The sequence below is a fragment of the Takifugu rubripes genome, chromosome 17 (genome assembly GCF_901000725.2).
Source record: "Takifugu rubripes chromosome 17, fTakRub1.2, whole genome shotgun sequence".
Classification (NCBI taxonomy): Eukaryota; Metazoa; Chordata; class Actinopteri; order Tetraodontiformes; family Tetraodontidae; genus Takifugu; species Takifugu rubripes.
The window spans coordinates 16,047,863-16,063,910 of record NC_042301.1 but is presented as its reverse complement, the minus strand read 5'-3'; the positions used below and the strand labels follow the sequence as shown (position 1 = coordinate 16,063,910).

At 49.1% G+C, this 16,048-nt stretch overlaps 1 protein-coding gene across 2 annotated transcripts in view; it reads right to left on the bottom strand.

Annotated features, from left to right (window-relative positions):
• Nucleotides 1-14,171, bottom strand: part of grk4 (G protein-coupled receptor kinase 4) — a 29,123-nt gene extending 14,952 nt beyond the window's left edge. The window contains exons 1-2 of one of the 2 annotated variants that reach the window (XM_029850502.1): nucleotides 13,776-14,171; nucleotides 3,189-3,284 (exon numbers count right to left, since the gene is read on the bottom strand). In XM_029850502.1, coding sequence (XP_029706362.1) covers nucleotides 3,189-3,284; nucleotides 13,776-13,827 — 148 coding nt within the window. In that variant the 5' untranslated portion in view covers nucleotides 13,828-14,171. The remainder of the gene's footprint in view (nucleotides 1-3,188; nucleotides 3,285-13,775) is intronic. The other variant, XM_011612989.2, reaches the window with a different exon arrangement.
• Nucleotides 14,172-16,048: the final 1,877 nt, after the last annotated feature.

Here is a 16,048-nt window from a genome sequence, read left to right as displayed (position 1 = left end):
GCTAAGGCGCATCTTCAGGTTGGAGTCTCTGCCTAAATATTCCAAAAGGAATGCTTCAAAGCCTTTCACAAAACTCTCCGGGGTCTTTAACTGTGTTGCCCCGCGCCTCCGACGCAGTCTTTAGAGTGGAATCCTCGTGGTAGAAGAAACCAGCTCTGTTTTATATACGAGATAAAGCAGGTAAAGCAACTCAGTGGAGCCAACTTTAATCCCCCAAAATGGTCGGCGTGCCGCTTATTTGAACTTTGGAGTTTTATTCACCCGGCCACATGAAAACAATCACATCCAGGCAGTTTGATCAAGTAACCGTGTGTTTGTGTGTGTGTGTGTGTGTGTGTGTGTGTGTGTGTGAGTCACTCGTTTACATCTTTTCGCATAAATGTGGTCGGACGAGCCACCGACGCCGATCTTGTTCGCCTGCGTGACTTTTGTTGGGCAGACTGAGCCTAAATAAGACAAATTAGAAACTTAGAGGAAAAGATTTGCCGAACAAAAAGCGAGTCAAGGAAACGTCAGCGTTTGAATCACGAGCAACGCAACAGAGACAGTAACAAACAGATTTGTTTGTTTGTTTGTTTGTTTGAGCGGACCTTTTCCCTCATGGCCTTTAGCTTTGGCATTATCAGCACAACCATGGGATTAAAACCCTGATTCTAGATTACAGTGAGCCCTTTGATGGGGTTTCAGTGGGTCTTTTAAGAACTGGTTGAGTGGCACTGATTTCAGGAAACATCCGCCCAACCCCCCCCCCCCCAACCCCCCCTACTCGCTGCAGTAACAAATTCCAATTTACAAAAGAAACAGACAGTAATTCGCAACAAATGTGTGAGCTGTTCTCTGGAACACAAGTTCTGAAAAATGACGCCATTAGCGGCTGCAGGCGCGTCGTGTCCACATGTGAGGGGCCGTTACCGGTTCAAACTGGAGACGATTGTCCCGGCTGTTCTGTCTGTAATCTTCTGTCAGTGTGCAGACATGTTAATAGCACATATATGGTGCTGGCACTTGGCAACAATCTATACCTTGAATACGTGAATGCTTTTAGCATCTATGTTTTCCTAGCTTGATGGTAAACAAGACAATTTTCTTGAAAAGCCCGTTTCTGCAGGGCCAAGAGCAATTAATGTCAAACTACTGACAAAATGGGAAAATGAAGAAAAACATACACCTTTTTTCTGTGTAAAAACACCGGATTTTATGGAATATTGGCAAAGTCGGACACACAACATTTACTGTGTCGGTGGCTGTAAATATTTAAGCGTCGGGACAAAATGATGAGGCCACGTGTGATCGTTTGTGTGTTCTTTAAACCCATTCCTGTTTCATAAACTCCACATTCCTCTTTTAATGTCGAAATTCCTGCATTCAGCAAGCGAGTCAAAAACAGCTAAAGAAAGCGTGCTTTCTGCGGCGTGTTTGGGTGCACGGGTGCGCGTCCAAGTCACTTCTGGCCTCATCTACACCGGCTACGGAAAGTATTCACACCCACTTAAGTTTTTCACTATTTCTTATGGTGAAGCCTCAGGTCAAAATATATTTTAAACGCCCCCCCCCTCACCAATCTACATCCAGACTCGGGAGGACAAACCCACAACTGTAGAAGGTTTGACAGAAGAACTGAGGTATTGGCACCGTTTGCTGTCACACTCGCGCGGGTCATCAAGGTGCACGTGTGTTGCATTAAGTGGGTTGGGCCTGATTATGAAGGCACACCTGTCTAAATAAGGCTGCACAGCTCCCTGAGGTTAAAGGTGCTGCCCGAAGAGACAGAAGGAAGACACAAATGTGGGCGGGCCCAGAACAAACCGGCTCCATTTACTGTTGCTACGAGCTCAGCGGCCTCCATCATTGTTGTCCGGCCACAGACCGGCAGAGCCGCGAAGCTTTGCGATCAAGTTAATTAAGCTGTGTTTTAAGCCGACGGCCAATCTGGACGTGTACTGGTGGGCTTTGAGACGCAGCCAGCAGTGATCCGAAGCGACGCGCGCGCACGGAATAACATAAACCAAAGGGACCAGAGATGGAGGTAAACAGAAAAGCAAAGCGGAGCTGGCGGACACGGTGTCTGCTGCTAGCAGAACATAATCTAAAATTCTTAGAGACTCGTCAAGGCGAAGGTCAGATGCCTGACACCACCGAGACATAACAAAGGACCTGCTATCACTCACTGTGATGAAGCGCTCCGTCACGGGCCGTGCGCGCGCACGTGCGCGTCTCCGCTCACAGGTGCGCGTACTTGTTTCATGTGCCTACGGTGTGTTTAAGCAGGCACGGGGGATTATTCTGATCCAGCGCTCGGAACGATGGGGAAATTACGCAATCGAGTCCGCAGCAGTGACGTATGTGACCCTCGGCAGCTGCTGCAGGAGCGTCCGCACTCGCTCCTTTAGGAATCCTGTACAAAGTTCTGATGGAGATGGGGAAGATTTACACTTAAATTGGCAATGGCCACGCTTTTCCACGCACAAAGTGCCATTTTTGAGCAGGTTAGCTGTGACACGCGCATTCGGGTTTATGATAACCGACAGATTAATGTACGATGAGACCAAAAACAGCGAATTTAAATAACAATTATGGCTGAGGGCGGAATTTATGCGCACGTACACCTTTTTCACTCACTCCAGTCCTTAAGAGATCTTTTCTCTAGTTGTTAATCTCTCCCTCTCTTTCTCTCTCTCCAAACAGACAAGAGGAAGGCAGAGTATGTGGGGGAGGGTAGCATTGCAATCTCTGACAGAGATAGCTGTGACGCACTAACACATGCACAGGCGTGCGCGTTCGGAGACACACACACACACACACACGCCGCTGTGGCATTCAGACCACTAGGGTGCATGTGTTGATTGTGGGGAGGGGAGAATAATGCAGCCCAACAGTGTGATCTTTGTCTGGGAGAATCAAGTGAAACCTGGACATGGAAAAAAGGAAGGAAACTGTAGCGAGGACGTTTGGGGTGTGTGCGCGCGCGAGGCCGCAGACGTCACGCTAAAAGAGTTTGCAATCAAGAAAAAGCTGCACAAGCAGGTTCCCTGACTCGCACACACGCTCCCCGTTTCCTGTCCCCTGCCTGTAACTGCGGGTGGAGACGGGTAGAGAAAGGAAGGAAGTCCAATCTCAACTTCCTCCCACAGTCCGTCCCACCCCACTACACAGCATGGCACCGACTCTTCACGCTCGTGTGGTCTCACCAATGGTGCGGCGTAGCTCCTCGCACTGGCTGATGTGGGGGAGTTTGAGCATCTCCTTCCATTTCTTACTGCGGCCGTTCCTCTTGCCGCCTCCACCTGAGAGAGATGAAAGAGAAAAACAGATGAAAATCCACCGGTTAGCGCAGTCCAGCAGAGGTTTCCACACCCAGCACTGACATCGGATATGGGGCTCGGACCCCTGTGTTCAGCTGGGTGGAGGGTGGTGTATTGTGCAGCATCAACAATGCCTCTCCTTTCAGCACAACAGTATGAGGTAAAACTGAAACCCCAGGGAAAAGATGCTACCATGCGCTAGCTGTGCGCGCGCGCGCGTGCCGGCGTGCACCCAAACACGCCGACCAGAGGCAGAGACAGGCTGGTTCACCTCAGCAGTCACATCTGTGCATTAGCACAGGGCGCGTGGTCAAGAATGGTGCAAAGCTTCGGAGAGCGTGGGGCATCCGTGCACGCGCAGACAAACACACCAACACCTCGGGGAGCTACTTTGACGCTAATTTCACCACCTCTTGGACTGGGGGTGGTCCTCAGGTTGGATGTAGCTGGTCCCTAAAAATCGAACGTCTGAGTAATCAACTTTAGCCTCGACATCTATAACGAGGGAACAGCGCCACAGCGCCGTGCTCCTGTGTTAACGTTGTAATACCACCTTAGAAGCCTTCAGTTTATTGTTGCTTTTGCGGGTCTATTGTCAGTTTTGTGCACGAGCCTGCGTATAAGCCTCGCGCTGCAGGTTTCCCACTGAAAAACAAACCTGATTGCATCCCAGGGGCTCTTAATCATCATCCTAAATACATATTTTTACATCCTGGGTTATTCTGGAGTCCTGAACAATGGAGAGAGCCCCATACAGACAACCAGGTGAACAAACAGGGCAACATATATGTAGGAAGATTGGTCTGTGTGAAGGATGCACGGCGACAGTAAAGCGGCTCTGATGACATCATCAATGCAACATGGTCGTTCTGAATCATGTCACACTGTTTATGTTCTCCATTAAAGGCCTATATTAACGTCCGATAACATTTTTCCTCTCGTAACTTGGGTTTGTTGCCCCATAAAATACAGAATCGGCCCGTATTTGGACACTAAAGGATGCATCCCTTTTTGAACTAAGGTATGCACTTTATTATATGTTTATTATAAGGAAATGGATCCTTTCTAACTCTCTGCCTGTCTGTAATGACCATTGACTCACACTCCATTGTTGTGTCGCTGTTGCTACGAGAATACGTCTCTCCGGACCAAAGGAAGGCGGTGTTAGCATTGCTAAGCTACGCCCAGAGACACGGCTGACGCACGAAGCTACCGAGACGAGTGCAGTGGCAGAAAAAGGAAAAAGCAACCACAAAAGTGCAGAAAAGCTGCTTCTTTAACTTTGCTACCTCCGGACTCAGGGGCAAAAACAGTGGCTGGGACGTCTCGGCCTCCAGGTGCACCCACCAGGTGAGGTGATGCCAAAAGGTCGGCTTCTGTGCAAAGCAGCCGAGTCTAAAAAGATCGTTCAACACGTCTGTGAGCGGAGTAGCTTCTTAAACACGTGTGCGACGTGTCCGGATGCGTAAAACCCAGGAAAAAAAAAAAGATTATTACCGCAATATCTGCCAGTGATTAATGACATGGGACAAGGATTTAATGAATTCCAAAATAAAGATAAATAAATGAGGCAGTGATGTGGGATTTTTCCCCACCTTTCTTTCCGGTTGAATGGGAGCATTAAACCCAACTGGCCTTTTTTCCCCAATAACAATTTTCAATCAGCAAATTGACAAGAAAAGCGTCCCAGTCTGTGAGGCCACACCCCCACCTGCACCCGTTCTGACTCCGACTTTCCCCTGGCAGCCTAAAAAACAAGCGGTCCCTTATGAGCCATAATCTGTTCACAGGTTTACATGTTGGCAGGCCGCTCCACAAACCTGTTGCAGATCCGCAGATGGAAACAAGCAAATCCCCAAAAATGCAAACTGTCTGCTTCACGAAAAGGAAAAAAAAAATGTAAAAAAAAGGTTAAATGTTGAATTGGCTCCTGTGTGCAGCGCCTGATGATAACCAGCTACACCTGTCTGGCTGTTCTCTGTGGCCACTTCAGCCAGAAAAACACACGTAATGATCAATGAAGCGCAGCGGGAGGAGGGCTGAAAACGGGGGACGGGTCGCTCCGAAACGAGAACGGCGCCGAGACAAAAGCAAACGATTTTTCATGGCGAGATACGGGAGATTGTAAAAGCGAGCGCGCATGCCCGCTGGAGCCGGCCGGGGCCGCCCCGCCCTGTCTAATGTCGCTCTGACGTCAAAGCCGTGTGTGCAGGCCCGTAATGCAGACAGGATGGAGCAAGTATTTATTTAACTTGGGTTCTCCCCGCGGAGCTCCGGGCCCTCCGCAAACAGATGTGGGACCGGTTGGGCTCATTCACACTCCCCGGGACAGGCCTGCACATGTGCGGAGGGACCCGACGCGCTGGGGAATCCGACTCCGAGCCCTCTCACGAGCCGCATTCTTCTCCGCTGATGTGCAGATATGGAGCGCGCGCTGGTTTCTGTCACTATCTGACACATAAATATGAGCTTCAGCCACAAATGAATAAACGGCAAAATCGCCCCTTTGTCAATCATATCTCAGCCGTTTATTCTAAATAAAACCATACGATACCAGAATCTGTAGCGGTAAACTCGGGATGCAAGTGCAATAAACATGAGTTGGCTGTAATTAGTGTTGGGGGGGGGGGGTTAAACATTCTGGTAGACGTAGAGAGAAGAGCAATTTCCAACTATAATTACTTGGTAATAACTCACTCTGATTGGGAGAGGGGCTGGGTGGGGGGGTGGAGACGTGTTCTACAGAGGTGGGGAAGGCCGTCACACCCGGCGCCATCTTGGGCCGGGTCCTGCAGCTGCAGAAACCTCCGGGAGGTGTCGGCCGGGGCGGCCCGGCGCCGCTGCAGCATTTTAATTACGGCTCATCGACGTGACACACGAGGTCCTTCAAGCTGCTCCGATTTGGAGGAAGATGAAGCGAGAGATTCGTGGTTTGAGCGACCCGCGGGGGGGGGGGGGCCGACCGCAGCCCCAAATAATAGTTTCAGGACTTTGAAATCTCAGTTTGATGCTGCAGCAAGATAAAGGTTCTTTTTTTTAAAATAAAAGAAAACAGAATTAGAGATAAGAACCTAACGAACTGTGATTAAATTATGTTTCCGTCACTAGAACGCTGCACATGACGCGTTGCCGACGTGTTTGGAGCCGACGTCTTCCAAAGATTCCAAAAACTTTATGGCCCGTCACAGACCAACATAAAAAAAAAGTCACATTCAAACCAACAAATCACTCCCAAGTGATAATTTATATAAATTATATCTATTTAGAGCACCGGAACATATCATTTGGTCCACAGACAGCAGCGACATATTTATTTCCATTACCAATTAAATATATATAGTTTTTAATCATGATCAACAGTAGATTAATATCGACTTTATCATGCAATTCCAAACAAAATCCTGTTTTTGTGACCAATAAAAACCAGACCGGTGGCTTGTTTCACGGTTTTCTCCATATCTTCAGCGTCACTAGCGCACAGATTGGTGGCTGCCTGTTGTGTGCACGTGGGAGCCCGTTATGATCAGAACCGATCTGGCCTCAGTTTCAGCTCAATGGTTTGTTTCCGCGCGTCCGTCTGATGAACACATGTCAAACAGAGATGCTCCAAAACAGCCACAGAGTGAGAAAATAAAGACAGTCCTCACGTGCACGTGCCTGCAGAGTCCCTCCGTGACAACACTTAGAGCTAAAGCAAATATAGAAGAGAAAGCCTTGGCGGCTGCTGAATGTGCTGTTAAGTAAACATGTTTCAGAAGTTCTAAACACTGATAACGTGGGTTAGCGAGGTATTTTTGGACAAGGTTGCCATATCCTGTATATTCTGTACCAGGCCTTGCCTCGTCCGAGCCGAGCCCCACCCCGCAACGTGCGATGTTCCTGTAGGTTTGCATCGACCACCCAAAACACGACTTAAATGGTAGGAAATGAGCACGGGTCAGGCCTAGTTTAGGCCCATTGTGATACGAGCGTCCACGCGGGCACAATGGCCCTGATAAATGACCGGGCTGCTCATTTCCCACCAGCACTTCTACGCCGGGTCCAGCACGAGTTCTGCCGCGTCGCAGCACGATTCGGGACACGCAACGCGGACACCTCTCGGGTGGCGGTGAGGAGGCGTGATGTCATAGCAGAGGGGACGGGCTAGCCTGTGAATGTACTGAAAAAACAAGAAACTGAACGCTGTAGTTATACACGTCTAATTACACGAGTGTCAAACACGGGACGTCCAAAGTAAACATTAGCCAGCGATGCCACTTTTCCAGTCGCACCTACTCGGTTTGGAAGCTTCCGATAGCGGTACCAGGGCCGAGTCGGTACTTTTATAGGGTGCCAAGCTTGCCCAACAGGTACCATTATATTAACGTCAACCCTGGCCACACAAATACTGGCTTCCACAATGAGGGCGTGGCTATTTCCTCCTCCCGCTCTTACGTCGCCACATTGGCGGCGGCGTCGTTACACGTTGACGTGCACGTGAAGACTGCGAGGTAAACAGTGACCGGTCAGCGTTGTTGTTTCAAACCTTTCAATTTAGTCCCTTTAGCAGAGTAAACTCGGCGCAGGTTGAACGCGTCTGGACTTCCTGCCAGGATATGGCCTTTGTGCTCGCCGAGTTTTACAAAGTAGAAATAAACTGAGACTATATTGTCATAATTAGGCGACGGTGTCGTCTTAGGGTGTCATCGATGTCATTGGGTAATTCAGCGGGACAACGGAAGGCGTCTCTCGCGTTGCAGGGGAGGCGAGCAAAGCTGCAAATTTCCTGCCGGGTCATGTGACCCGGGACAAAATGCCGCTCCAACTCTATTAGATTGCCTAAAAGACTCGAGACAAGAGATGATGAGCTGACGACCTAGCCAGCAGCGCTAACTCGCGCTAACTCCGTCCTTAGCTTGGATTTTGCTATTGCTTTGTTACAGTAAAATGTAAATTACAGTTTCTAATCCACATTTGATAAAACCAAACCTTTTTTTTTGGGGTTTTTGGGTGTTGCATTTCCGTTCTGTGTGTGTACTTAAATTGTGTGCTAAATTTAGCATTTTACACATTATATAGCGTATGGATTTGGCCTCCCGCTGTCATAAAATTGGATCATTGTGAAGACTCTGGTGATCAGAGAGCCAACAGTACAGAGCAAACATTCATCAGAGATGAACAAAGACTTGTGTTTACATGCTAACAGCGTCGTGCGTGTTTCTCATTTGGAAGACCCCACCCGCCTCCGACAGGTGCCGCGGTGTCATGGAAAACCAGCGATTAGCAGTAGAAAACGTTGCTGTATCGCTTAGTGAGCTGGAGAAGCCTGCGAGCGAGACTCTTCAAAGCTGCGAGACTCTTCAAAGCTGCGAGACGGTATGTTTGCGTTGAGGTCTGCCTGTACGTTCACACCCAGAAACATGAGAACACCAGGCAGCGCTGCTCACACTGCCCCTGCTACTCATCAGATCTTTGCTAATTCCAAGACTTCCCAGACTCCAGCCTGCACTTCATCCTGGGAGGAGACGGGGGTCAGGTGAAGATCGGTGTTCCAACAACAGAGCTGGTTCCATGACAGAACAAGACAGCAGAAGGGGCAGGCAGTGTTTTACAGAAGCAAGGGCAAAGGCAAACACAGCGCGTGGTGCATAAACACACGCTCTTGGCAGGATCTTTTTCCTGCATCTCCTGAAATCTCTCCACGTCGGGGAGATGCTCCACTTCATCGAGCTCGACGGCCGAGCCCGGTTCCCACAGCCTGAGGTGGTGGTGGCGGTGGAGGTGGAGGAGGCAATGAATATGGCGAGGCTACACTTGAGCCAGACACTTGCATTATCTATGAGGACAAAACTAAAGGTTAATTATATGTTATCTGCAGCCGTGCCTTTCGGGGGACCGGTGCTGGTTATTTCCATGGCCCAAATGTAAGAAAGCAACCTTGGTTGTGGAACACTTAGCAGCACAAATGACACCTTGAAGATTAGCTACGATAAGGAGACACTTTTAAAACTTTCAAGGCAGCTGTGATATGAAATTAAACCAAGGGCAGATGATATTATCTCCTTCCAAAAAGGCAAACTGAGAGGTCATGCAGGGCCGTTTGCATTTAGAACACGGTAAACTAAACCATGCCACGCCGCTGGGGGGGGGGGGTTTCTTTACAAAATGCATCAAAAAGCATCTCGTCATTCTTAGTCAGCATCCCAAAAGTCGCCCAGCTCTGTCGCACGTCTAGGGCCAAGCTGCGTTCGCAAGAAGCAGCATCCAGTTCCCCACACAGCCAATTTGTGGGTGTAATAACAGTAAAATGAGTTCCACATTAAGGAACAGTCACAAAGCTATGTGTTTTATGAGCCACAGCTGGGGGAAACACCCCTGAGTGATGACAACAAGTGTTGGTCCAGCTTTGACCACAAAACTATTAAAGCTATGCTGGTTGACATCACAGGAAAACCCTCGCGAGCGGCCCGAGAGGGCATGCTATTTAAGGGGCGGTGGGGACCGGGGAGGGCGCGACACCGGCAGCGCACAGATCGACTTACACATGTGCTCTTTAAGGGCGAAAAAATGTTTTACATTCAAAAAAACATGGCTTTCACCTTAGTGGAAAAGAGTTACGCAAGCAGCAGTTCTCTTTAGCGAGGACTGGATGGCCCACATTCCTTCCCTTTCATGAAGACTGGTGAACGGATGAGAGAAACAACAGGAGCAAATTTAGAGCAATTTGAATATAGAAAGCAAACTACCAATGTGGAAAATACTAATATTTACACCCAATCCTGGAGACGCTTGGTCTCCGGTCACAGACGTAAAGGCACTGACAAGCACACATGAAATATTAAAAGCAACCCTGGACCAAAATTGATTACATTGGTAGGAAAAAATGTGTTTATCTGTTTGAATTTCACTGCTGCTGCAGAGTGTGATTAATGCCTCGACCGGTTCGAGACATGAAAAATGACTGGCAACATAAAGTGGGATAAAAGGCCTCAAAAGCAACGGACGAGGCTTCAAAGAGAAAAGCAAGAACAGATGTGAAACAAAGCCATTCAAATCTATAATTCTGGACAGTTAGGAAGCATTTCTGTGGCTCTGGGAGTCCAGGGAAGCATGCTGGGAGCCAGTGTCCCCCCCCGGGGAAGGACCTGAAACGGTGGGGGGTCCTCTGAGGAGAGGGCGGCCTACAAAAATTCTTCCAAGGGTGCTTTGACAACTCGTCAGGGACGTCACAAAGGCACCGAGACAAACACGTAGGGAACTGCAGCCGTCGCCGCACAGCCTACGTGTTCCGGAGTGGGAGGTGAAGCATTCCAAAACATACGGAAACTGAACCGGAGTTACAACAGTCACGTCGGAGCCGTTGGGTTCACCTTAAACAAATCCCAGGCTCATTTCCTTGGATAGCGCAGTTTATTCGGGGTCGTGTGAAAGCGCATTCAAAAAAAAAAAGAAAGAAGCAACCTCTGAAGTGAAATGGGAGTCTCGCTCGCTTCCCCGCGAGTCCTGCTGAGGTGAGTTTGTGCCGGGAAAAGCAAAGCATAACAAATTATTAACGAAGGGGAAGACGTGCGCGGCGGGGAACAGCAGGCGAGACAAATCCGTGTGCGAAAGTGGCGAGCGGACCGCTTCAGGGTGGAGGCCCCGCAGCAACGGGGAGGTTACGTCCTCCGTTCAAGCCCAATAAACGATGTTTGGAACATCTGGGGTGACGAAGCGCAGCATGAAAATCGACCCAACAATGTGGGAAAGATCTGCCCGGTGGAACGGGTCCATCGGAGCAGCACGTATGACCTCAAATACCGACTAAGCTAACAAAATCTGGAATTCGCAGCGAAAACGCAAGTGCAGATTGACTCAGAGCTTCTGGGAGATGCATCATCTGCGTGATGGTGGCAGCCAACCACACGTTGGGGGGGGGGGGGGACGCCGTTTGATGAGAAGCGAAATGTCTTCAGAGAACAGAAAGTTTTCTGTATCCTTGTTCAAACCGAAGTGGTGGTGGGGGGAGGGGGGGGGGGGGGGCAAGGTTACAGTTCTGCACTCACAATAATAATATTTTTTAAAAATTCAATGTCAGGATGTTGCTGTTTTTAAGGGTTATCACACTTTCCAGCGACGATACCAGTTATCGTTTGCCCGTTGAGGTCACAGAGAGTCAAGGTGCCGCCAGCCGGTATTTTATCTCCTGACCAATGCCAATCAGAAAAAATACATTCTTTTTTACAGTGCTGTCCTGGCTGGGTTGGGAGGGGGGGGGGGGGGTTTCCAGTCCTAATAAAGGGTGCAATTCATCACTGTTTGTATTATGTTGTGAAATGCTGCTGCCAAAACATAGACGCTGGCATTCCCACTGACTCCATTTCCCACAACCCCCCCGGCAGCAGAACGTTTGGATCACTTCCACTCCCACGGACGGAGCGCGTATTTACTACAAATATTTAATACTTTCACGGAAGGTGCCGGAGAAATTTGATCCTTGTCGACAAGAAACGGCTCTTGGACCTCTGTCGGATACTTGTTTAGGCCAGTGGATCCACCGGGCTGGAATAGCATCCTCTCGTTTAACGCGCATCATCTCTCGCAACCTGGGGAAAACCCTGCGAGGGCGACAAAGTTAGGAAGCGCAGGACCTCTGCCGCCCAAACCAGTTCCTGTCACGTGCCGCGTCGGTTGGACACGCCCAGCCGTAACGCTCCTCGCCGGTTTCACATCAACAGGTGCGAATAAAAGTGCTAACGTTAGCATCTTCTGGCCACGTTTTCAAGGAACCCGCCTTGAGGTCCCATTCGTTTTTGGAGGCATTTCTGGAACGGAGGGTAACAAAAGAAATCAAACACCTCCATCAGCTGACGCTTTTTCTTGGTCCGTGCGTGAAAGGAAGGGGCGGCGCCGCGTTCGTTCGCTTAATTACGTAATGACGCGAAATGCTGCAAATTACAGTATCATTGGTATTAATGCGAGCGCGTGGCGCTGGGGTTTCAACACTACCAATTAGGGATCGACGGCCACTGCATTTTACCCCCCTATAACCAAGCGACTGGTAAAAACACCCCAGCAAACACAACGTGGTCCGCACACGCCAGAGCACGCGGCACGCCACACCGACCACGGCGGCAACGGTGACGTCTGACACACTCCTGGCAGCGGCAATCGCCCACCTCAGGAAGAGCTCATCAAATTAGCCTCCCTTGCACCTTAAATGGATAAATTATTACCCGTTATGACAGCACAACACAGGGCGCGATGAGGATCTTTTAGGATCATTCTCAGGATATTTTCCATGTGGCAAGTGGAGCGTACAAACTTGAGGGTGGTATTTGACTATTTTCTTCTTAGGTGTGCAGATGCTACCTGGAAAGGCAACATCTCAGACCCCTTTATTGCAGAAGCCTCTGCTGGCTGGTCCAGATGCTGCAGTTGTGGCCGCCAGCGCCATTGAGCGGCAGGTAACAGGGGGAGAGAGCCCGGCGTCTTGCGGGGAGCAGCTGCTACCCCGCAAATGGACTCGCTGCTGCTGTGAATAATCCATTTCACAGCAGTGTCGGCGTCCAGGCCCGAGCTGAAACGCAGTCCGAATATAATGCAAAGCGTCAGCAGCCAAAGGCCTCCGCGTACGCGCACGGCGAAGCGCGACCCCTGCGCTATGTGCGCGTCGCAAAAGCCTCTGTTCCCGCAGAATGATCAGCTTGTGCTGCTGCTTAGCTCACTAACACTGGAAGAAAGGGGGGGGGGGGGGGGGCAGTTGAGCAGTAATAACACTGGCAGCTACTACAGTGTACACCCACCCTGCGCCCACTCGCTGGCTACAAAATAGCTGCTGAAAACAGATGGATCCGCGCCTCTTGTGCCACCTCCAGGTGAGCCGCTGCGGGATCACCGGCCCACGGAGCAGCGTGCACCCGGGGCTACGTGACAGGCCTTCTTATAGCCTCCCACCACTCGCGAAATGCAGCATTCCTCAGGCCACCGAACATCACCTAACGCGGAGCCAAACGGAACTGCGGTGGTATATGTCTGCGTCAAATCCGAACACACGTACACATGCGAATCCTGGTTGGGCTTTGAACGCACCACGCACGAACAATGGCAGCAATAAAGGCTGTCATTAATGTATACTCAGGAGGAGCTTTGGATGTTAACTCGACATCAGCTCCCTGTAAAATGTACACATCCACCGAAGCCTCTAGGGCTCGTGTGAAGAAGAGGGGGGGGGGAGCCTGGAACGCAACACGATGCTGCAAACACTCCCCGCGTTGTTCACCTCCACTTTATCCTGACGGCTAAACGTCTTTCACCAGCTGACGTCTTTTTATTTAAGGACGTCTTTGGTGAGCGAGGGCAGCAAAGGCAGAGATCCCGAAGATCTCGGGCTCGTCCATGGCCGTGCTGTAAAGGTAGTGTGTGTGTGTGTGTGTGTGTGTGTGTGTGTGGAGGGGGGGCGTATTAATTTCTTATATTAAAGAAAGAGGGGGGGGGGGGGTTGACGCCGCTTACCTTCTCTCGCCTTCAGGAGAACCGTGTTGGCCACGATATTTTCAATCTCCATTGTCAGAATACGAGACCCGCGCAGTCACGATACATTTCACTCAGCGGAGAAAAAAAAAAAGAAAAAAAAAAGACGGGTTTTTTTGTTTTTTTTTTCGGATCAAACGTGCCGACGACGGTGGGGCTGCTGCACGCGCACACGGCGAACGCGGCACTGACGCATCGTCGGTGTTCGGCGGTCGCCTCGGTCCCCTCCTGCAAGATGTCTCTTTTTGGAATTCTCCTCTTTCCCTCAGTCAGCGTGAGCCTGCGGAGCTGGATGGTTACGACGAGGCTTGTTAGCATTCACTGCCCGCCTGCCTTCCTTCCTGCTTCGGCTCCCTCCTCCTCCTCCTCCTCCTCCTCTTCCTCGCCCCTCCTCTACACAGCGAACCAGCACGAGGAGGAGGGATCAGTTTACCACACACACACGCACGCTTTTACGTGCGCGTAAAATTTATTTCTACGGTTCCCACAAATTAGAAATACTGTTGCCGTTTAAGATTTTTTTTCATTATTATTTTAAAAGATGTTTATATTTATAAATGTTTTACCCCAGAATGTGAACTTTAATCCTCCTGAATTATTTGCACAAACCTGCTTTTAGTCTTCTGCGTAAATTGATCCAATAAAGTTAGAAATTACTGGCCATTTCTTCCGGTTAAGGGGCCAGTTCGCTGTCCTGCTGCCCCGTCTTATTGACTCCGACGGTTCCATCTTGTGAAGATAACAGTGGAAGGGTTTTAACTTGTTGTGCTGTGTCATACAGCCTGTAGGAAAAAGATAAGACTCGAAATTCCTCGCGGCCACTCTTGAGAGCTGGAATCCCTCCGGACGGTCTAATCTATCTTTTGGATCAGCATCGGGTGTTCTCCCTCTAGCGCGCTGTTTTCTAGAGGAACTGGGTGTGGGAGCAGAACATAAATAACTATTATTTGACCTAATAACTCATTAGGGTCAACAGGTACAGATTACGTCATTAATACGAAAGCGAAATGTTGATTTTAAGCATTTTCTCATTGTACAGTAAAGAAAAATAATTTAATGCGTGCAGCTTCGCTCGTAAGCGTTCATATTCATGCACATATGCACATGCAAACTCACACATGCATATTTTCACTAGATGCCACGACATACGACTTTCTATGCTTAAAATGTGTTTTTTGTTTTTGATTTTCATAAACAGTCGTTTATGGTAAAATATTGCGCACACTGTACGTCAAATTCTGCCATCTAGCGGTGATTTGACGTACCTGCTGAATAGTAAACGGATTTAATTTTTTTTCATATTAAAAATCAGACACGATTAATCTAGAATGTATTTTTTCCTTTATGTGATATCGTTTCTGTCACTCAATCAGTTTTTATTTTTCTTTGTTCTTACTGTTTAAAATGAATTGTGCTTGGGGAAAAAATACATTTACTTACTTTATAATCGTCTGTGAACAATAACCTGAAAAGTTATTAATAGTTTTTAATGACATTTTCAGGAAATGTTGACAGCTGAGGGGTTTTGATCTTAAATGCTCCGAGCACAGCATGACCTACTCTGTTAACCTTGGATCACTTCTGCCTTCACAATATAAACTAAACTTGGACTTCCTTTATTTTTATGGTACAAACTACACCCCAGTGCCTTTGGAAATGAGATTTTGTTGCATTTGGCTTCCAGAGTTGTAAAATATCTAGTAAAATATGTAATATATAAAATGGGTGGTGTGGCTCAGCCTGTAGGGGACGAGGCTGAGAAGCAGAGGGAGAAGTTGTTCTGGTAGCAGCGCGAGGGGCCACAACACCTTCAGAGCACCACCCAGGTACCCTTGAGCAAGGTACCGAAGGGCCGGGGCCCTGCGATGAGCTGGCGAATCATGGGTAGCATGCCTTCACCCATGTTGAGTTAAGGTCCAGCACCCTCTTTATCTCCCCGAAAGGGAAGTAAAGGGGGGAATGAAGGAAAATGCCAACATAGTGTCAAAGAAAAATTCCAAAACTAAAACGAGGGGGACAAAATTGGTGGACAAAACCAAAAAAAACCCATACCTGCCAGTTAAGGGTTAACCTGGGCTCAGCAGCAGTCGCAGGAGGAAAACGCGTCGTTGTCTTTAATAATCACAATCGCAAATGCCTGAAGTCTTGTAATTCTCACAACAGTGTGGCTCACGTGCCCTCCGATCACTTGGCCCTCGGCCCGCGACCTGTGGCCCTCAACAGCAGGTGGCGCTCCACAGACAGGCTCTCTGTTC